We start from the raw sequence: 23,391 nt of genomic DNA, 5'->3' as shown, positions 1-23,391 counted from the left end.
CAGTTTGGTTTCATTCAAACCAAGACTATGGTGTTTTTTGGACAGAACTAAATTACCATATTTCTTGTAATTAGACCACAAGGCTGAAACTCAATACTCATATGTCCACTACATGTTTTTGTTTCATAATAAAAATATACTTAATAAATGCAGTCTTTAACAGTGATAATTGGATATAGAAAATTAAATGACAATGTCCTTAATTGACATTAGCTATTGGTGAAGAGTGGATGCACATTTAAAGGTTTAATGTCAACTTTAATTCTTTACACACAAGATTTGGGTCGTGGTCTTCTAATCATGTATCCATGGGTCAAAAAAAAAGTTGATCAATATGAATATTAAATTACTTCAGTGCATGAGTTTAATCTGCTTAAATCAGATTCAACACTCCACAAAGGCTGCCTTTTATATGGGTTTGAAACATAAGATGATCACTATCAAGAATGGTTTTTTTTTTATATGGGTCAAGCAGTTGCAGCCTGGGCTGCTTCATCAATATTCTTTATTTCCACATGGGTTAGGAACCAAAACATTGCAACAAACGGTTAACAGTGGTTGGAGAATTGGCATAAGAGGGTAGGGTGGAGAGGTTCACACTATTCATATGGGGATTATTAGTAGTTGGGAGTCTGCCTGGCCTCATTGTAGGATGTGTGGTGAGAATAGTTTAATGTACCCAGTGAAGTTTGAGAAGGGCAATGTTCCATGGCAAGTTCTACTTGAGTGATAAAATGGCGAGTGGTTAACTTCAATAGTTACAGTGTCTTCTGTTGTGGAAACATCTACACTGAGGTTCGTGGCTTCATAACTTTTGGTAAAACTGGTGGTCATCACCACCACCCCATCATTAGGATGAACTCCAGACACTTCTGAAATTGCCACAAAATGTTTTACAGAAATACTGTGAATCAATCAAGAGCATGGGTCGATACTGTTCAGCAATCAGGTTTTGTGACTGCAAGATTGACAGAACAGGTTAGCATTCTAAAGGCATTGTTATGTATTCATTCCCCATTTCACTTGCATTTCTTTTGGTACAGTTGGCAATCTTCACTAGAATTACAGCAATTTGCAACTACAGTAGTTACAAAACTACGAATAGTAAAAAATTGCAAGAGTTGAATACCAGTATTTAAAAAACCTGCTTTCTTCGCTTGGCATTTGGTGAAATTTAGATACTATGTTCAGCCATCAGCAATGACCTTCTGGATTGGACCACCAAATTCCTCACTTGTACTCTATACAACTTGGAAATCTATTATTGGTGCCTAATGTAACGTCTACATTAAACCTGTAAACTTTAGATAATTATTGCCATCAACATAAATGTTTGAACCTCTAATTATGTTCAAACCATTTTAAAAATATGAATCTTGTTTCACGACAGATGATGAGTTTAACCACTGACCTGCATTTGAGGATTGGGTTTCTTAGCAAATACAATTTTCAACAAGCAATTTCTGAATATAGCACTATCCCCATATGGTGCTCTATGCTAGTGCACTACAAGTATAAAACTCTGGTGCAAGCAGGTCTGCCCTAAACCTGACAACTGCCCAGATAAATGACTACAGTATTGCCAACAACAGATATTCTTTACATGTTCAAACCATTTTACACAAGTGAGGTTTGTTCGAAAATTAGGTCCCAATCCTTTGTTCGAAAATTAGGTCCCAATCATTTCTGACAAGTGATTGGAATGCAGAATTCTCATATGGTTATCTTTAACAATACATCAAAGCTTGCCTTGTCATCCTGCAGCAGTCAAACAGCAGTACATAATGCAAAACTGAAACAAATCAAACAACATAGGTGGAAAAATAACAAAATTGTCAACTTAACTGCCTTTTATTGCAAGACATATCCTAGCCAAGGTTAATATCTTATGAGTTGCTGTTAGGGCCTCGTTTCTTGCCAAAGGTTGCCACTACATTGACGTAACGACGATTGTACTGGATCCTCCTCTTGGCACGTCCAGTCTTTGCCTTCTTCTTCTCCTTCTTTTCAACCTTTGGAGTCTGGCCTTTCACCTTACCGGCACGAGACAAAGAACCGTGGACTTTACCTGTATTTAAAAAAAATAAAGATTAGTAATTACAGATGGACTAGTTATGGCATGAAATAAATTTTTATTCAATTAATTTTTCATTTGAATAATGGTTTACATGCAGTTGAAAGCTGACAGATGTAACAAACACTTACCTCCCTTAAGGGCAACATTCACATCAATGGCATCAGTTGTCAATGAAATCAGAGGGACTTGATCATTGTCCAGAGGAGTACCAGCAGCATATAGCCTCACCTGTATAAAAATATGAACAACACGTTAATTCTGTAACTGTTGTCTTTACATGTTTAAAACATTTGCATTTGGAGAAGCTAACACTTTGTCCTGTTATTCCTTTAGTTAACTTAGCCATTTATACAATTCAAATTCCAAAGGCAATAAAAGAATCACCTCAGACTCTGGGAGGGACTCTGCTTCACAAATGAAGGCTCTGACATCACCAACAGTCTGTTGTTCAGTGATGTCCAAGACATGGGTGACTCCCGAACGCACGAAGATCTGCATTGTGAACCTGAAAATAAAAGGTGTATCTATACACACAGTATCAATAGTAATGGTATGAATACTGAATGAATGATGACAAATTCCCTCATACTGAATGAATGATGACAATTTCCCTCCCTACACAATACCAATACTGTAGTTGGCAGGAAAGTTTAGTATTTTTGTTTTTGGCTTCTATAACTGAAGAGTTGGATCAATACTGTACTCTGAAATTAACCCCTTCGCTTATGGATACATACATCTTCCAAATTCAAGGCCAGGCCATGTTTAAATGAGAGAGAGAGAGAGAGAGAGAGAGAGAGAGAGAGAGAGAGAGAGAGAGAGAGAGAGAGAGAGAGAGAGAGAGAGAGAGAGAGAGAGAGACCTGAATGACTGGGTGCCACTTACTTTATGGAAAACGTGATAAATTATTACAAGTCATAGCTTAGGCTATGGTCAAGGTCTAGTCTCGCGAGGGGTTTCTTCATTTTGAAGAAAAAAAAAAAAATAAAAATAAAAAAATAAATAAATAAATAAATAAATAAAGCCAGGTGGAAAGTAATCTTCGCTTTTAGAAATACAATTAATCGTACCTTTTTACTATTTTACTTTTACTTTAGGAATGAAAGACTATGATCAGATCGGACATTATATTAGCCACACCCGTTATGTGCAGATTCTGAAGAATGACAACAATAATGTATTATAAAAAATAATGATATGGCTTTGGAATCTAGGCCTATGCTACTGGCTTTATAACATACTAGGCTATATTTCTGATAGCAACAATACATAGTTGCGTCAAATCTTTGTAACTTAAAAAGGGTGTCTGTAAGACCATAAAGCAGGATTTGTGAAATTTCTCCACAGTCTTGGTGTGGTATACTTCCACCATTATTTCCTTCATAGGCCTATAGGTTTCATAAGAATGATATAATTGAGAAGTGCACTTGGTCTACGGGTAAGGTGAGGGGAGGCAAACTGAGCTGCTTAAACAGTTGACGTCTGGTTAGACCACAGCCACAACTACGACGTCATCTCCAATACGTTCATTACATTAAATACATTGCTATGGTGCCTAAAAAGTAAAATTTATTCATTATTTACACATTTTTCACATTTACCATAATTAAAAATAAACTTTTCATATTTACAAAATTTAAAAATAACTGTTAATGTGTTTATAATGAGCTAGCTTGTATTTTGATAAAAAATATGGCACATACTTTAAAACCATGCTTAGTGAACTGTGATCTTTTTCTTTGCGAAGTTGCAAAATGTTTTGTCGTTGCAACTTAGCATCATTAGAAAGAAATGTGAGGGTAACGTAAGAGTTGCCAGTTAGTTCGAACAAAAAACACTGAAAATGGGTCACAAGAACTTTGCTGCATGCTGTATTGTGATGTGTACAGGACACCTCCCGCTAATTTTTGGTAATATAGTGCTCTGTCAAATGGTTTTAGTTAAGACATTTACTCTTGACTTTTAAAGGCATGTTAGTCAAGATGTTTACTCGACTTTTAAAAACAAAGTCGCAGGAGTCAGCATGACTAATCTATGCAATCGAATGTGCACTATCCCCCATAGACAGGAAAGGGGGGGGGGCAGAGATGGGGGAAAAAAAGTTAAGTACACCTTAGTTTAACCAGACCACTGAGCTGATTAACAGCTCTCCTAGGGCTGGCCAGGCCAGGAAAGTGGGTTGAGGGAGGGAAGAGGAAGGGATGGGATGGGGATAAAGGACATGTGAATGCAGTTTGGCAATGCTTGGCAACACCATGCAAGTCAAGAGTAAACCCCTTAACTAAAACTATTTGACAATACACTATATTACCAAAAATTATCAGGTGGTGTCTTGTACACTGTGTCAAAGTACCATTTTGATCAAATAATTGGTTTGCAAGACATCTGAGAAAAACGATGACTCGCAGTTGCTGACATGATTAGTATGAGGGTACAATGAATTATCAAATAACTTACATGTTAAGAATAATACAAACACTGGCATTTTTCTCTTAATGCAGATATACTAATGAATAACCTACTGGGCATTACCTAAATTTAGTTTTCCCATCCTAACTCAGAAATTGACTGTTTAGTCGCAACGAGGTTTAATGAGCTAAATCATATCTGTTCCCAAACTTATAATGACAACTGTAAGTATCTCAATATAATAACCTGTCAATCTTTACAAGGTGAACGTCATTTCCATACACTACGCATTCCAGCACAATGACTACTATACGCTCACACCCTGACTACATTCCCAAGTGATGATACAAAAACTAAAGCCTGTTATAACTGATATGGAAATTTTATTGCAGATCAGTTTAATTTCATTTTGTAGTCAATTAAACACCTTTTTTCATGGTCAAACAAAGCCTAGTTCACAAGGCTTACAATAATTCAAGCAAGTTTGCTTGGGCTGATAAGCTAGGAAGTTTAAATGGGCTAAGATAAAAGCCTAGATTAACTTTATTTTTTAAATTATGAAATGGTCTGTGTACACCACAGGCCTGTTAACAGTAAAACTGCAGACCATTACCATGGCCTGATTTCCACCAGTTGCCACCCAACTACTTAATGTCTTTCGTCCACGCTTTTGCTGTTACCACAAAATGACAGGTATAAGGTGAAGTTTGAATAATTTTAATCCAGACTAAGCAGGCCTAGAAATACTTCAAAAGTCTAGGCTAATCAATGGTTTGCCAAGAAAACAAAAATTGGTAAAACTAAAGACTAAACCTATTGCAGCCTGGTTCTTGTCAGTCTTCGACCACAATATTTACTGCATTTGGTTGGTGTTTAATGGTATTCACTGTCACTGCTTTAGGTATAAGGTAAAGTTTTTTAGTTGCATGGTCTGATTCCTGCCAGTTGTCGACTGTGACAGGTTCCTCATACATAGATACACCCTTTCCTGTAATGCCATGTCCTGACCTAACCAGATCTCACCTACCTAACCTAACTTAAGGCGATGTGCCATGACCTGGCCGGGGAGGGGGGGGGGGTTGCTTCGCCTCCCCAGGACCCTCCACAAACCAAATAAAAGGCCATAATCTGTCATGGTTGGCAAATGGCAGGAATAAGGCCAAGCAACTAGAATAAAGTTTTACCCTGATTTACTGTTTTACATTCACCTACAAGGGGTTTGCACTAAAGGTCCCCATTTTGCACGTAACCTGGTGGTTACCGTAAGCGGGGCGTGGTAGTTAAAAGTTTTACCAAAAATATTAAATATTCCTACGTCATTATTTACTCCCTATAATGGGCAAAACTAAATATGGGTAGAATGTGCAGCATGAGGGTGCGGTGTCCAAGGTTGGGGTTGGTTAGGTCCTATTACCACTGAAATACCTACTAGCCTAGCCTAGTCCTACATTGGCCCTGACGCATTACTCAGCATTCGTCCTCTTAAACAACATAATCATACAGTAATATAAGGTACTTTATCGCTTAAACAACAAAATACAATTGGTTGCGAATTGACCAAGCTGATGCAACTGCCCATCGTACGAAAGATGGACAAAGGTCAAAGTCTGGCCTGGGGGCACTTAACAGATATATTAATCTGAATTAACAAGAATGAAAATATGATTAGGAATGACTTGGACCAACCCATGGACACCATTTACATGAAACACGGACGAAACCGCACGAAAAGAATCGAAAGACGGAAACTCGACACTCACACGTGAACTGGTCCTGATAAAATGCACTTACGTCGAGCGCACCGTCTCAAACGTCAACCAGAATGGCGTCAATTGTACCCTCAAGCTTTTAATAACACTTGCACACTAATATAAAATAGGAAGAACAAATATAAGTGGCACAAAATCGAAGCATTGAAAAGGAATTTGAGGGTCTTACCAAGTCAAGAGACGGTAGGACTCGAAGAGGTTGTTTTGGTGGTGCGCAACGTGAAAATGGAAGAGCCTTCTCGATGGTTCTTTTTTCAGAATGATCGATGAGCTTGAAATATTACAGCAGACTCTACTGTAACTGACAAATGGCTTCATGTGATGAAATTTAATTCAATTTAGATTCAGAAACAATTCAATTTCATTGTTAGAATTGTATATTAGAAGGACTGAGAAATAACACGAAAAGTTTAACCATAACGAGTGTAGTACCATAACAAGCGTAGCTTGCCGTTTTTTTTTTATTTTCTAGTCCATCAGTCATGTGATTCATGTCCCTAGTTCAACATATAATACAGGAACTTCACGGTTAACCACGTCAAAGGATACGCCAAGTTCAATTCGAACTCGTCTGATCTCACCCACTAAGCTTATCTTGGATGACAGGCCCTGAAAGGTTTATTACAAAACCAACATCTACATGTATTGTACTCATGTAAAAACTCATACTTCAGTTGTTTCACTGAAGGACGAAGTGTTCTTTTGTTAACGCAGTCAGCAATTGTACTATACAGTTCTTTGGAAACACTTAATGAAAAAAATGTACTGTTGAAAAAACTATTTGATGTGTTCATTTTGCAAAAGGTACCCTGCTTTTAGATAATAAGGCAACCCACATGAAACTTCTCCCCAACCTTCCAAGTCTATCCTAAATTGAATTGCATCGTATAGACAAGGAGTGACTCAGGAAAAACAGGCAAGGACACAAGGCTTTCTGAACTTTCTGCAACATTGTAAGACTAATTTTCTGCTGTAATTTTTGTACAATGAGCTCCACAGCAAAGTGGGATGGTCTGTACTGTTGCAGGGGGAGAAAAGGAAATGTTACCCCAACTTATGCATGAAAGAGAGCGCGGACTTAGAGACTTGCGTAATTCTGCCGTGTTCAGATAAACAGATAATGAGTGCTAAAGCTGTTTAAGGCTTAGATTAACGGCAAGTGATGCAACCCTTTCCTTGGACAGTTTGTGCATAAAGATTCAGTGCATATAATCTCAATTTCCAAAGCCTGAATTTTTCAAGCTACTTTGCCATGAGAAATGTGAAATGAAATTGCCTGGTGCAAAATTTAATGAGGTAGTGGATGAGTATAATGATCTGATTGCGCTACATTTTTGAAGAAGGGAATTTGAATGGAACGGGCAAAAAAGGCGTATGGATCTATCAATAATTTATTGTCATCAGTGGTGGAAGGACAACAACGATTAAATGACAGTTAAACAGACAATTCTAGATTAAGCAGATCGATCAATTTGGCGCCAGAGATAGTAATGTAAACAAAAGACTGAAGCCTTATCGTTGCCTTCTTTTAGGGGATCTGTTGTAATCTCGGTTGCTAAAGGAATTAAATAAAAATCTTATCTTATTTTTACTTAGTCTGTATAAATCCCTAATAGGTCAGAACCAGCCATAAAATATAAGCTGGAATACATATTCAATTTACAGTCATATACATAAAGTATAAAAAAATGCCTTTTTCAAATAGCAGGTATCTACGACTTGAAGACCAAAGACATAAAATAAATAGACCCATCATTTATATGTATGTATGTGTTCAATGTATTAATCCACTGAATGATTCTTTCCCCGTTTTTACGAAATTTTCTGGTCTGTCTGTTTATCTGCTTAATAGTACGAGGATAACATAAGAGAAAATTTTGTGCACTTATACTCCGTGAATGTAAAGAAAAATGAATTCTTAATTTACAGAAATGTAATCAGTAAAACACAACTGAAAAGAAGGAATATTAATTTGTTTTAGATATTCCCAACTGCCAGAACTTCAGCACGAGTGCAGAGATGATCGATTTAAAAATGGTGTTTTTGATGGTTTAACAATAATATGATAAGTTTCCTAGGCCTATATCCAAACCTACAAGAAATCAATTCTTCAAGCCAACCGCCCAGAAATCACAGTAAGTAGGTCCTGGTGAGTCAAAGTGGCAGCAGTAACGAAAATTGTAGAATATAAACTCTTTGATCTACAAATTTTTGAACGTACATAATATTTACTAATATCAAGTGGTCCTTGCCCTCGTAACCGTATTTCCTTAAACAATACAGGCTCGACGAAAAGTTTGACTCTTCCAACTCTCAGAGACATTAAATATGGAGTTAGTGATACAAAACTTTTGCCGGGGATGATAAAAGATTATTCGCATCCTGAATATTCTTGAAATTTAACCTATCTTGGAGAAGACCACCTCATACTCTTTTATTCCATAAAAAAAAAGTTTTGGCATCTCATGTCAAACCTGATTCCTGATTGGCTCTCGACGGACCATACAGGACGCGAGAAGGATCGTCTAGCAATCAATCAGCAACTCGAGGGCAATCCATCTTTCAGTTGCTATTTAAAACTCGACATATAGGTCTAGGCGCAGAGTTCGCTCGGCCGAAGCGCAGTTTCCCTTTGGATTTGACTCTGCTGGGTAAGCTCTCTAGGTTTGTTCACGGACAATCACTTCTCTTTTTCCATAATAAGTCTGATTATATATATATATATATATATATATATATATATATATATATATATATATATATATATATATATATATATATATATATATAGATGTGTGTACATGTATACGTGTATGTATGTATATACATGTATGCTACGAATACAGTTGAATATGTGTCTGTGTATACTTTATGTACTATAGTAAGAATAGTTTAGTAGTCAGCAAAATACTTTAACTTTTCGCAAAATAAGGATTTTATTTTTTATTTACTTGTTCTGCTGCAGATTTATGCAACACACTGAAGTCATTGTTGCGGTGAAGTTTATTTTTTAACAAAAATTTTAGAGGTTGGTTTCCCATTTAATTTTTCTTCATTGATACACGTGCAAAATTTTCTGAATATTTTAAAATGGAAGGTGATAACTTTCAACAAAGGGCAAAATATAGGTGGCAGTCTTTCCTAACATTTCATTCTAAGGTCATAAGAGGAATTACCCAACAGTAGAGACTGGTGACGAAAACAACAATTTTGTTTTACTTCACTGCATTGCTTATTCATGGTACAATATAACCTGTGGTTCCACCAATCGTGCAGCGTGTCATTACTTTTTCCAGTAAACTCGTCACTTTTTAGTTTTCTGTAAAAGAAAACAATTGTGCCGGCTTTGTCTGTCCGTCCGCGCTTTATTCTGTCCGCACTTTTTCTGTCCGCCCTCATATCTTAAAAATTACTGAGACTAGATGGCTGCAAATTGGAATGATCAGCCACCCTCCAATCATCAAACATACCAAACTGCAGCCCTCTAGGTTCAGTAGTTTTTACTCTATTTAATCAGTTACTACAAACGTGCTTCTGGCAGCGATATAAGATAGGGGCCACCATCGGGCCGTGGTTGCCTATGGGTCGCGGCTCATACAGCATTATACCGAGATCACCAAAAGATAAATCTATTTTCGGTGGCCTTGAAAACGCAAATAACTAAGAAGAGTGTAGCCACTTATCTGTCATCGTATTTATACATCATTCTGTTCGCTTTATTTTACAATTCTGGAAAACAATTTAACCCGACGTTTGATTGCATGACTTTATGGGTTAATTAGGATAATAAATTTTCCATCGCTTTCTTGCTCATCAAAGCCAGCGACTAATTTTATAGGTCTAGACTTGTCGGTCTAGACTGCAGTGATTCTTAACCCGGTCTAGCAGTGCTCTTTGACTGAGGTTAAAATCGAGCCATTTGTAGGCCTAAGTCTGACGAGGGGTGATGCTCGAGATGTAAGACTCCTCATCAGTTATCGAGGTGAACTGCTGATTATAAACTGCATAATCAGACACTCATGCCAATCATTATCTTGAATTTTTTTTTAAAGATTACAGCCGAGTAAGATGTGTAAGCTGGGTGTAACAAGTCTCTTGCAAACTTTTGACATTTATCTGGAAATTTTCCACATAGCGATTAGTTTTTCTAGTTAGTATTCAGTACCAACAAAAATGAATGAATCTGTGTGTTATCTTAATATGTAACGTAACCTATTCCTGGTATTATTATATATATATATATATATATATATATATATATATATATATATATATATATATATATATATATATATATATATATATACTGTTTTAATAGATATGTGAAAACTTTTGCGTCTTTACTGCAGGTGAATTGGAGGATGTAACATCTTGCCCATGCTTTTATGGCTTTTGATCACATGAAGGCATTATAGTTGTCTAGTCAAGATAAAATCTCGTCATCCAACTACTGGGCAGTTATGTCAGGAAGTTATCTTGCAGCTGCCACCTCCCTGATCACGGTGGCATTAGGTAAGTAGTTCGCTAAGCTCATTTTCATGTGATCTCATTTTCACATGGACCAATGAATCTCGTATTAGATGTTCATGCTACCTACTTATGAAGCCAATGCACTGAAAAAGACAGATAGATCGATAAACAGGCAGATCAAAGAAACAAAACGCAAATGACTGAGGAGAGAGTCATCGTAATTATACTTCATTCTGTTCACTTTCTTTTACAATTATGGAATATAATTTAACCCGACGAACTTTCAAAAAGGATATGATCTCTATTTGATTTCAATCATGGCTAGAATATCGGGATTTTATGGTTTAATCAGTTGCAGGAAGTTGAATTATCATCTGAAGTAAGAAAGGAAAGGTCTAAGGCTTAGAGGGATCTGTCGAAATGCTTAGTGACTGCGAGTGAGACTACCTATATACGTTGTAGTTTTCACTTCGTAATGACACTGTTTTAAGAAAATATTATAATTTCTCCTTGAATTCTTCCGTAGTCTTCTAATACCAAGTTATCATGATATTGTTGAATTAAAATGAAGAATATTTTTTACTTTATTTTTTAGTAATCATAAGGTCATTCTTCCTTCATTTAACTTCAGCACCACAAAAAATAATATTAATTACAAGTTTTATTCTATATAAATTATATTCCTGCGCATTGTACTCAGAGCGGTCAATGATAATGGCAATTTTAAATTTTCTTCTCAATTTGTTGTAAATAATGTGCATTCCTGCACTCAAGCCTATAAAGAATTGCAAACTCATCCTCTCGTTCGCTCACAGGTTTCTTAGCCACTTCAAACGCAGATCAAACAAATATTGGTAATGTTTCGAAGGAGATCACCCTACAAGATTCATTTACGGAGACTTCACTTAATCACCTTCATCATTTTGATCACGCATCACTGGAGACGAAGTTTTCTCAAACTCCTGCGATGAAGCGAAGGTACAAAGAGATTTTTCAACTCTCGATGTCTTGGTGCTCTTTCTTCTTCTTCCTCTTCCTCTTCTTCTTTTAGGAATTTGACAGACATTTTAGTTTTAAGAACACTTCAAAATACGCAAAATACACTGTTGTTTATTTGAATTGGATTATATTCTGGTGCCGTGCAGGAACGCAGTTTCATATTAGCCAACTAAGCGTCCTCGTTCTGAATATTCGGTCTAGTGTTTTTTTTTTTTTTTTCAGTCAAAATAATTTTTCACAATTTTCGTTGGAAAACAAAGGATTTCTTAAACTCTGTCAACAATCTTTTCATTAAAGAGATCATTGGATAATAGTTCTTGAAAATTTACATAAGGAGTTCTATATGAAGATGCCCTTAGGAACAAGGTACATATTAGTCTAAGGAGGTTTCCTCTACACAGCATACGAAACTAGCTCTAGGAAGTAAATTTTGTAGTTAGACTATGCTGCCATATCGCGGAAAATGACTGAAAATGGACGAATTTTGTTCTAAGTATTTCATTCTATAACGAATCCTCCAGTACTCTATGGTGTGACTGGTCACCAGTCACACAGTTGGACTGTAGAACAGCCTCCCAGAGGATGTCGTGAAGTTGGAACTTCATAAGTTCAAGCGAAGATGCAATGCATTACTACCCTAACACAATTCAACTTGTATTTTAATTTATTCATTTGTTAATTTATCTGTTCTTTAATAACTGATCTCCTCTTTCTGTATTTCCCAAATTCCCATTACTTTCTGTTACTTATTTCGAATGAACACCATGCTCTTTGGAAGCTTGAATTTCAAGTCAATGGCCCCTGCAGGCTTGTTCCATATGAATAAGGTTCATCTTCTGAAAAAAAAATAATAATAATACAGTGAGCAGTTCTGTCATGCTGCTGAAGACTTATTCGTAAGGAAAATTATTAGAAACACAGCAGTTCCATTATTCTTTCACCCGTTGCTCGTCAGGTTGTTAGTTTTTATATTATTACTTGTATTTGTCTCATGTCTAAGAACTAGACTGAAAAGAGGGCAGGCGGTGGCGTTCACGATCACTGCAAGTAACTAACCCAGATCTGCCTATTAAAACCTCAGCAGAAACTAGAAAAAGTGGAATCTACTAAAATTTTCGTTATGGCACCTCCACAAGAATAATATTCGTCATCGCTTTGCAAAGGCGAAAGAAAACCGAGAAACCTTCCACACGAATTCTTTGTCGTGGAATGGGGTCTGTCAGAACTCTTTTGTCGTGATTGAATGCAGCACTCCTTAAAGAACGCGTACGTTCCGTCGTCCTTTGATATCAATAACTTGAAATATTTCTTTCTTGGAATAGCTGATTCTACCTCAGCCCCATAGAGGATATTGTTAAAGATATTGCCCTTACTACTGATCTATAGCTGCGTCCGTAGATACTGATCATATGTAAATCATTGTGTCACCTTTCCCAGATTTCACCCCGTCTATTGGTCTAAAGCAACATGTATAGACTGAACATATATATTAAATTATTTACTCACCTTTCCATAGGAACGTTCTGTAAATTAATTGAAACCTTTCTATTTTTTTCAAACCAAACAGTGACAACATTTATCTACTATTTTTACAATGGATGTCGTTTCAAGAAAGCCAGCAAAGCAGTCGGGCAGAAAATCCATTTTAACAATAGACTCACAACCTCGTTCTTTTTCTCGATCGATTCACTTTTGTGTACTCGTGCAGGATATATAATCCCCAATCTGCACCGTCCTTGAAAAGCTTTAAGATACGGTTTCATCTTCCTTTGTTGTGCGTGTGTGTCTTTCTAGCAAAATACCGCGGAGGAGAAATTCCGAATGACCTTTACTCAGTTGTGTAAACACTGCGTGTGCAGAGACGCCATTCGATAATAGCCTAATTCTTTTCTGTTCATTGTAGATGTCTCTCTCTTTTTGCTTCTCTGATTGATTCCTTTGTTGACTTATGATGTTAAGTGCCAAGTTATACACTTACTTGTATATGCAAATAAATTTTACCACACAACGCAGTCTGTGGAATCTAATGGCGTCTTAAGACAAATATACATTTCCTATGAGCTTTCTTAGGACGGTGACAAATAGTAGGAATCTGAAAACATCTATATGGAATGCAGAAAAAGTACGCAAAAATAAACAGAAAAAATAAATAAATAAATAAACAAAAATTTGCTTAAGACATTCTCTAAATCCGTTATCCTTGAGCTGAATCTATCTGGTGGTCGTATAGCCAACACTCGAGTGTCTTGGTGGAATAACTTTGAACAGCGACAGGTGCCAAAAAAGTATTAACCTTCTATTATCGATCTAACTTTTCGTTTAAAGCAGATTGTTTACTGCCATCCACGTAACACTGTTGCCAGGCAACAGTTTTACGTGGAAGGCAGTAAACAATTGATAGCAAGAAAGAAAAAGTTACTGGCAACAGTGTTACGTGGAAGGCAGTAAACAATTGCCAGCAAGAAAGAAAAAGTTAAGATCGACAATAAAAGGTTAATACTTTTTTGGCACCTGTCGCTGTTCAAAGTTATTCCACTAAGACACTCGAGCGTTGCTGAGTCAGCATCATGTTTTCGATTTCTGCGAAATGTTTATTTCTGGGCGTTATTTTTGAATAGACTCATACTTTAAGGAACTGTGTAGCCTACTAACAGGATGTTAGAGTTACGTGTCAAGCGGTTATTGTTACCATTTTACGGATTCTTTTGTTGACTTAAACGTCATTATTTTGTTAGCAAAGTCAACACTGACTCATGACAGTCCGGCGATTTAACTGACAAACAGTGGCTTTCTTCGCTCAAGCCTCCTTATGAGAAATTGCCATGTTTACGTAGTACATTAACAACATTAAGAAGACGAACGGTATTGAGCAAATGCCTTGCAGATATAATAGAATTTGGTCTAAATCTAAAGTAAACTTTTAATCATTGGTTCACATTGTGTTATACTGGTTCGTTTGATATTTGAATTGATAATTTACAGAAAGTTTGTATAATCCTATTATAAAAACAAATTCATTCTTAGACACGAATTTCATGTCAAATATTAGTTTATGGACATTTTTTCCTCCACCTCTCTAGGCCTATTTATGGTATGGCTCTATAATGTTGTCTGTGATGAGAAAAGTTAATAGATTTTGGTTAGAAAATAAAAAGAGAATAAAATTCCAAAATAAAAATAAAAAATTCTACTAATCTCATTGAATTTCTTGGTCGTTTCCAGTAGAGTAGATGGTGGCGCGGATGAAATCGAACTGCAGAATCTGATCGAGTTTTTATTCAACGGATCGACTGGGCGTAATGTCTACTTCTTCTATGACCACGCAGATGCAGGTGGGTTTAATGGGTGTTCTAACTACCTTTTAACATTATATATTAACATTTCTTTAACAATACAACATTCTAATATGTATTAGGCCTAAATTTATTTCTGGTATGTTCCGCCTAACAAGAGTGACTCGAGAAAAAGGTTACTAACAACTCATCCTTTAACTGTTGATCAAGACTGAGACCAATGTGCAGAAAACGTCCACATTAGTTGTTTCATAAGAGGAGGGTTAATCAGCAACACATCGAACACTTTACATTCTCTACACGAAATAAGTTGACACAAAAATTAACAAGAGTTTCCTTTCAAAACCCATCGGCTATTTTGAAGAAGAGGGAGAAAAATACAACGATTTCAGGGATTGAATCTAGAAATGCGAATTTGTGAAGGTTTTAAGGGCAGTGTTTTTCGCTTGCTTTCAGCCGTTACAGCTTCTGCGTCTATGTGTTACGCCAGGGGCGCCGAAGTGACCGTCTTCAATTGTAAAGACGCAGTGAAGGCCATCGAAAGCATAATCATGTCTTTCAACGAGCTGGAAAGCATACGCAACATTTTTGTCCTTTGCTCGTCAGAAGTGACGCAACAATTGTTCAGAGAGGTAAGTGACGCGAACCCGCCATATAAATTGAAGGTAGACTCATATGATAATCTGACTACTTCGAAAATAAATAAGATATTATATACGTTTACTTTAGGCCTAAAAGAATTTCCAGTCAATTTTCAAATTCGAAAATAAATAGGATTTTATATGTTTACTTTAGGCCTGTAAAAGTTGCCTTTTGATTTTCTCTCTCAACAGATTTATTTCAAATACTTAGAGTCCGCCCTGACTCACTGGTTTGTGATTCTTGAAGAAGACATCTTGAAACCCGTCACCGCGTACATGAGAGAGGGAACGCAGGTAAGAGAACTCAAGGTAGACTCTTAATGCGCACGCGGACTGGTATGAAATTTACAGCGGTTATCAATCCTTCTACGCCTTTCTTCTTCTTTCTCTGTATCTTTTCACACTTCTATGTTGGGTCGATGTATGCTTTTACCGCATGCAAAATATGTATTAATTTTCTTGAGGCATACTGGAGTTGTTTTTAGGTTATACATATTTTTCAATATGGCCACCGACAGTCGTGGCTGGAATGTCATTTCTTATATTTTACTTACATTTTTATCTACGAGTTTTTATTTACTAACTTGATAAATTATTTTTTCTTTTCTAATAACTGATCTCCTCTTTCTGTGTTTCCTATCACCTTCTGTTACTTCTTTCCAATGAACATCGTATTCTTTGGAAGCTTGAATTTCAAGTCAGTGGCCTCTGTGGGCTTGTTCCATATGTATAGGGTTCATCTTCTGAATAATAATAATAATAATAATAATAATAATAATAATAATAATAATAATAATAATAATAATAATAATAATAATAATAGTACTTTTCGTTATACAGGTGACATTCGCCCTGAGAATTGAATCTGGCTTGTACCACCTCTGGGGCTCCTACATAAACATCAAGAACAAAGCAGCGTGAGTAAAACATTCTGGTAAAAGTTGGTGAAATAAATCTTTCTTCATCAGGTTTTTGTCCTTGAAAATTGCTGGAATTAAGTGGTCTCTGCAGTGCATACGAATTTCTTCCGGTAATCCTCATATCCTGACTCGTAGTGAGACCTCATTTAGTGTATAAGACCTCATTTAGTAAATGGGACCTCATTTAGTGTACAGTCCCATTTCCAAAGTCAACAGTAATAGCTAATCGCCGTTTACATAAAAAAATAATATAAGAATCATTTAAACTCTCGTATTTCTATATATCTCAAAGACTGCACGACCTCGGCTGGTGGTCTTGGAACCCAACTTCGGGCGCTAAGCACCTGCTGAAGAGACCTTTGTATCGGCCCGTCCTGGAAGTCTACAGAGACTTTGGAGGACGAGAACTGATCGTGACAGTCATCGACAACTGGCCCTTTTGGCATCTCACTTACCCTGGGGACGGACGCGTCATTCCCACGTCAGGACTCGACTACAATGTTCTGAAGACCGTCGGAGATCATCTGAACTTTACGTAAGTTGAAGAATGTTGTTCTGATCAGTGAATTGAACCATGTTAACAACCATGTAATGAATTATGAATTTCTCACTAAGAAAACTCTCTTATTCCCACGATTTTTAATGCTTGAGAACAATCAGTTTACTAAATCATTCCGCTGGGTCTCTAGCCTCATTGCTTCTCATCAACCCCCGCACCGAACCCCTCTTTGTAAGTAGGCCTATAATTCCGCTCCATCTTAATGAAGTCACAGGGATCACCAGTTTTCAATACAAGTAAACTGCCTAGGAGGTGGTCCTTCTTCCTACCGTACCCTTCAGTAATCAGTGCAGTTTTCTGAGATACGAGTCTCTCTTTATATTTAGATTCCGAATGGAAATAACGCCTGATGGTAAATGGGGAGGCGTCATGGCTGACGGGACTGTCACCGGGATGGTGGGGGTGGTGCATCGCCATGAAGCCCATGCAGCCATTAATGAATTTACTATCACAGGTAAATGAATTATATGTCAGAGTAGATAAAAAGTGTTGTTTCAGTACCAGTTGGTAAAGCAGTACGCACGCCTCATGGAAGTGTACAGTATGTGTATGGATGAATGAATGCATGTATAGCACACAAAACAAACATAATATATATATATATATATATATATATATATATATATATATATATATATATATATATATATGTGTGTGTGTGTGTGTGTGTGTGTGTGTATGTATATACATATATATACACACATGTACTGTATATATGTATATATACATAAATAGGCATATATATACCAATATATATACAGTATGTGTTTGTGTACGCAAAATAATATCCTTAAAATAACTGCGTAATACAGAAATGATCCTTTAGCCTATAAGCCGATGACACCAAAGCCACTGCTAGCTTATAAAAAAAATCCCCCACACGAACAGAAGGCAAACGCAGATAATCAAACAATATCATCCTCCCTCACCTCGTCTCATGAACGACCCCAAACGCACCCGAACTTCAGAACAGAGAGAAAAGGCCGTAGACTTCACCAAACCCTACTACTACGAATCCACGACGCTCATCTCTCCCGCTCCTTCCAAGACGCTGAGGTCCTACGCGGTGTTCACTTCCTTCACTTACGAGGTTAGTGGTTGGAGTGCGTCCTGTGGGGGTGGGGGCTTCCTTTGTTGTTGTTTTATTTCGGGCACTTTTCTGTCCTGGTGTTTTTGTAAGATGGATTGTTATACGTGACTTAATTTGTTTTCATGTTAGATATATATATATATATATATATATATATATATATATATATATATATATATATATATATATATATATACATAACATAAATATATATGCATATATATCCACATATATATATATAGTATATATATTTATATACATGTACATATACATATACATACACACACACACACACACACACACATATATATATATATATATATATATATATATATATATATATATATATATATATATATATTATACATATAAATACAGTATAAGGTAAAATATTAAAGTTAAAGTCCTCCTGGGTCTCTGTAGGCTCATAGGGCAGGAGCTGATCCCCTGTTTTACCCACTAAAAGCCCAATCTCCATCAGGTGTGGATAGCCCTCATAGTGGTGGAGTTGCTGATCGGCCCTCTGATAAGACTTCTGGTGTGGACGAGGAAGAAGCTCTTTGGAGAAGTACACAAGAAGTGGGAATACCTCCCCGACGTGAGCCTGTTCATGTTCCGGCCCCTGGTGAACCAGGGGGGGAGGGTTCCCTCCCCAAAATGGTTCTACAGGCTCGTCTTCATCGGCTACTTCTTCTTCTCCTTCCTCATGATATGTCAGTAGAGCTCGAGATAGTTTTTTTTTTTTTTTTTTTAGTGCTGGGTTTTCTGTTAACACTTGTGGGAATCCGTGATGTTTATTTTAATGATTGGATCTTTCTTAGATAGTGACCCCCAAGGGTTTTTAACCCGGTATGTAACCACCTTTGCGGCGTGTTTAGTACAAGCCCGTTGGGGATTACCGTTGAAACATAAGCAAAAGATAATGACCGCAAGAAATGTTAGTCCTAGATAACGACCCCCGAAAACCCTTGGGGGTCACTATCTAGGAAAGATTGTAATCATTAATTTGGCTCTTCATCTCAAGATTTGTTCTCTCGAGAGAAGTTGGGGCAGAATTTACATTCTAAGCTGACGTTGATTATAAATCTTAACTCAAAGAAGTTTCAACAATCTCGTAGGAAGAATTTGACGGAAAGTTGTAAACGGAATTTCAAATAAAAATACTTCAGAAGTCGAAATGTCAAGATCCCTGACAGTACGATGGTTTTATTAGTTAATGTTTCATGACCCCGTACAGTACGCTGAAACAGGTGATTTTATTTAGTTAAAATATTTCATGATCCCTTACAGTACGCTGAAACCGGTGATTTTATTTAGTTAATATTTTATGACCCTTTACAGCATGCTGAAACCGGTAATTTTATTTAGTTAATATTTTATGATCCCTTACAGTACGCTGAAAACGATGATTTTAATAGTTAATATTTCATGATCCCTTACAGTGCGCTGAAACCGCTAATTTTATTTAGTTAAAATATTTCATGATACAGTACAGTACGCTGGCGACCGCTCGATAACTTTCCAGTTATAAAGAAAAACGTCATCTCATCCATTTCCAGCTCTCTACGCCGACGTCATGATATCAGTGCTTGCTGTGCCTTCGTACGAAAAACCCATCGACTCCTTGTACGACCTTCTGGAGGCCATTGAGAAAGACCACTACGTGACGGTTCTTGGCTGCGGTTCCAATAACGAGTTTATTTACAGTGTGAGTTTCGCACGCGTAAGCCATCAGTCTTTACTGTTATTATTATTATTATTATTTTATTAATGACATGTGGGCGTGGGTATACACACACATATGCATGCATATATATACAGTATATATATATATATATATATATATATATATATATATATATATATATACACGTAGAGAGAGAGAGAGAGAGAGAGAGAGAGAGAGAGAGAGAGAGAGAGAGAGAGCAATCTAAGACAAGTAACATATTCTCATCGCGTAGAACAGCCGTAGTAATCTAAAAATAAAAAAAAACGGAAGTCAGCACTCCGATAACATGACAGGCACGAGGAACAGGCGAAGGGAGGACACAAGATAGAAGCACCTGGAAAAGTCTCGGTGAAAACAGCAACCCCGACTAGGTATTAAGCTGAGAAGAAGAAGATAAAATAAACCTGAAGATAAGAAGAAGGCCAAGCAGGTCATATATCAACGCGGAAGAAATGAGCATATTCAGAGTATTAAGCGTCTTTCAAGTCCGTCACAAACATACTGTAGTCACTAACGAAAGATCTGTCGTTTTGCTGTTATACAAAATCAATTTCTTTTTCAGAATACGACTACGGAGTTCTACAAAGTGATCTTTAAATCCTTTCTCATTCGCTCTCCCTGTCCAAAACTCTACTTAACATAACCCATTATAGGCCTATAATAGCGCGTACCAAGTGTCTCCCAAGTCTATCTCAAACACAGTCACTAACGAAAGATTTTTACAGTCATTTTCACTTGCAGAACACGACTATGGAAATCTACAAGGAGATCTTCAAATCCTCTTTCTCCAAAACTCTACTTAACATGACCGTTATAGGCCTATAATAGTGTGTACCAAGTGTCTCCCAAGTCTGTCTCAAACAGTCACTAACGAAAGATTTATACAATCATTTTCACTTGCAGAACACGACTGTGGAAATCTACAAGAAGATCTTCAAATCCTCTCTCTCCCTCTCTCCAAAACTCTACTTAACATAACCATAAAAGGCCTATAAAAGTGCGTACCAAGTGTCTTCGAAGCCTGTCTAAAACCAGGATTAATCTGTACTCTATTAATCCTGTCTAAAACAGTCTCTAACGAAAGATTTGTCGTTTCGCTTTTTACAGAGTCAGTTTCTTTTCCAGAATACGACTATGGAAATCTACAAGCAGATCTACGCGAGGTTCGACCACAGCAAAGGGTGCATCAAGAACTGGGACGACGGGATGGACAGGGTCTGTGATGGTGTCTGATAAAAGTTAATGCTCTCTCCAGCCTATGGTTTGGAAATAGTTGGGTCACTTCCTCCCTTGAAGAGTGGGCAGTTATGGGAACTAAAAACAAATTGATGAAAAATTAAGGCAGATCGATTTGCAAACAACTTACAAAAGAGGAATTTGTGTTTGTAATATTAACAAACTTATCTTAACTCCCTATAAAGGCTGGTTTCTGTAAGCTTGCGTAATCTAGCCAGGCTAGAAAGGTATTTTTGATGCTTCTTCTATAAAATTTATCAGTTACAATTAAATTCTTCCTGCACTTCCTCAAACCTCCAGCCGCAATGTTTTTTATTTTTCATTATGATTTCATTCTTTATATTCATGGTACCTTTTTTTTTTATTTTATGACTGCAGATATAGCACACCCTAGATAAGATTAGTATCATCTGCTTATCTTCCCGTATAGGTCCTTCAAGGTAAATACGCTTTTAGCAACAATCGTTTAGGAGCCGAAGTCCGTGCTAACGTTAGAGGTCGAGAGAAGTTTCACTTTGCAGCGCACGAATTTTACGCTCACGGTTACAGCATCGCTTGTCCGAATGGTTCGCCTTACAAAACCGCTTTTGAGGAAGTGTAAGTGCCATTTTTTTTTCTTCACTAATACTTTGTCTTGCCTGCTAGTAAAGCGCAACTCTTTGCTATTATGCAATTCTTGGAGGTGGCATCTAGTAAAAACCACAAGATTGCCTTGTAACAAGTCTGACGTCATCCGTTAAGCTGTTAAATCACTTGCAATTTGTTGCTTTCCAGACAAGGAGGCAGATTCCAAGAGTAATAAACTGTTTTTATGAAAAAAAAATTGTAAGACAAATTGGAGATATAAAAGCAGTAAGTATACTGGAATTCAAAAAAAAAAAGTCATGGTAAACATTTCATAACGATTATCTGGTAAGACTTTCTCTATGATCTCAGGCTCGTCAGGGAGATGACCTACGGTCTCGTACAGAAGTACACGAGGGATGAGCTGGAGAAAGCGAGGAAGATCCAGGGTGTCTCAGAACAAGGTCCCGAACCGATCAACATCCGCCACCTTCAGGCAGCTTGCTATTTGTGGCTCTTCGGCAACTTCCTGGGAGGCTGCGCCGTCATTGCTGAGACTATAGTGAAAAGGCATACTTCACCGGGCTCAGACTTGGGAAAGTAAAAATGACCTATTGTAAATATGCCAAAAGACTCAACTGTACAAGATTTCTTGCAATAGTAATTGTTATAAGCATTTTATGATTGACAACCTGTATAATAGAAAACAGTACTACGGGATATATACTTACAAGTATACGTCCCGTTAATACCACCGGTGTCTAAAATACATGTTTCGGTTACGATTTTTTCTTCATATTTTTTTCTTTAATTGATAAAAGTCGTCAACGAATTTTAAAAAGACACGAGTGACACGGTCGCATTTTCCCAAGATGTAACAGAGTACCGGGACCTTTCCCTGAAAAATGCGTTTCGTCATGTCTTAAAAACTAACAATAGAATTTTCTTGAAATTAACCTCATTATGTTTCCCATACCCAAATTACTCCAAAAGTACTAAACTTACCTAACCTAACCTAACCTATAGGGTCTTGGCAAAAAAAAAAAAAAAAAAAAAACAGGGGTTGGTACAATACTAACACATCTCAAGGAATTTGCGACCCGGTCAGAACTCACAAAATTCCTTTCTAGTCAGAATGTTGCATACTAGTTATTGCCTTTCTTTCATGCTGGTCTCAGTAATAACCCTCTATATAATGCTTGTTTTATGAAAGCGAGTAGAAATCACTTCATAAGAACAAAGTGGATTAGACCTACAGAGCACACTGGGTGGGAAAGGTAATGATACAGTCGCCCTTTAAAATTCCGACGGGAGAAGAAGAGAGAACTGGTTATACACAAAGTCGGGCTGTATTTTATAGAAACCATGTGTATATCGATGTATGAAATGTTGCAAAAAGATGTTTAAAATGAAAAAAATCATGTGTTATTGATGTACTTGTCCTATGTGAGCCTAAGGAAGCTAAACATTCAAAATGCAGTCTCATGATAGTTTTTCCAGTAATGCTAAAAGGAGCACTTCATTCCTAAAGGTTTTTTTTTTTAAATACTCTTCTGCCCTTTTATCATATCCAGCAATTACCGACTACAAACCCGGAAAACCTTATAACCGGTCTATTATTTTGTTGGCATTGAT

General features: G+C 36.9%; 2 protein-coding genes across 5 annotated transcripts; one reads left to right on the top strand and one right to left on the bottom strand.

The window, feature by feature from the left end:
• Positions 1-1,832: 1,832 nt before the first annotated feature.
• On the bottom strand, positions 1,833-6,588 carry RpS30 (ribosomal protein S30). 2 transcript variants are annotated; one of them, XM_067107760.1, is made up of 4 exons: positions 6,425-6,588; positions 2,462-2,582; positions 2,206-2,305; positions 1,833-2,068 (listed from the first exon to the last, which is right to left on the bottom strand). In XM_067107760.1, exons 1-4 carry the CDS (start codon positions 6,571-6,573, stop codon positions 1,887-1,889), a joined length of 552 nt encoding a protein of 183 aa, XP_066963861.1. In that variant the 5' UTR covers positions 6,574-6,588; the 3' UTR covers positions 1,833-1,886. The 2 variants fall into 2 exon arrangements, with proteins under 2 accessions (XP_066963861.1, XP_066963862.1); XM_067107761.1 differs by lacking the exon at positions 6,425-6,588 and adding an exon at positions 6,247-6,271.
• Positions 6,589-6,662: 74 nt separating this feature from the next.
• On the top strand, positions 6,663-22,628 carry LOC136840824 (probable glutamate receptor). Of its 3 annotated transcripts, none has more exons than XM_067107749.1 (15): positions 6,663-8,906; positions 10,605-10,767; positions 11,541-11,703; positions 14,950-15,056; positions 15,474-15,649; positions 15,851-15,952; positions 16,499-16,575; positions 16,871-17,113; positions 17,464-17,591; positions 18,106-18,227; positions 18,709-18,940; positions 19,787-19,935; positions 21,082-21,171; positions 21,623-21,789; positions 22,129-22,628. In XM_067107749.1, the coding sequence occupies exons 2-15, from the start codon at positions 10,716-10,718 to the stop codon at positions 22,358-22,360; spliced, it is 2,040 nt and encodes a 679-aa protein (XP_066963850.1). In that variant the 5' UTR covers positions 6,663-8,906; positions 10,605-10,715; the 3' UTR covers positions 22,361-22,628. The 3 variants fall into 3 exon arrangements, with proteins under 3 accessions (XP_066963850.1, XP_066963848.1, XP_066963851.1); XM_067107747.1 differs by having other exon boundaries at positions 8,758-8,906; positions 14,947-15,056; XM_067107750.1 differs by lacking the exon at positions 22,129-22,628 and having other exon boundaries at positions 8,758-8,906; positions 14,947-15,056; positions 21,082-21,194; positions 21,623-21,761.
• The last annotated feature ends 763 nt before the right edge of the window (positions 22,629-23,391 follow it).

The sequence above is a fragment of the Macrobrachium rosenbergii genome, chromosome 8, assembly GCF_040412425.1.
Source record: "Macrobrachium rosenbergii isolate ZJJX-2024 chromosome 8, ASM4041242v1, whole genome shotgun sequence".
Classification (NCBI taxonomy): Eukaryota; Metazoa; Arthropoda; class Malacostraca; order Decapoda; family Palaemonidae; genus Macrobrachium; species Macrobrachium rosenbergii.
Note: the sequence above shows the minus strand (reverse complement) of the source record. Positions and strands in the feature narration are given on the sequence as shown.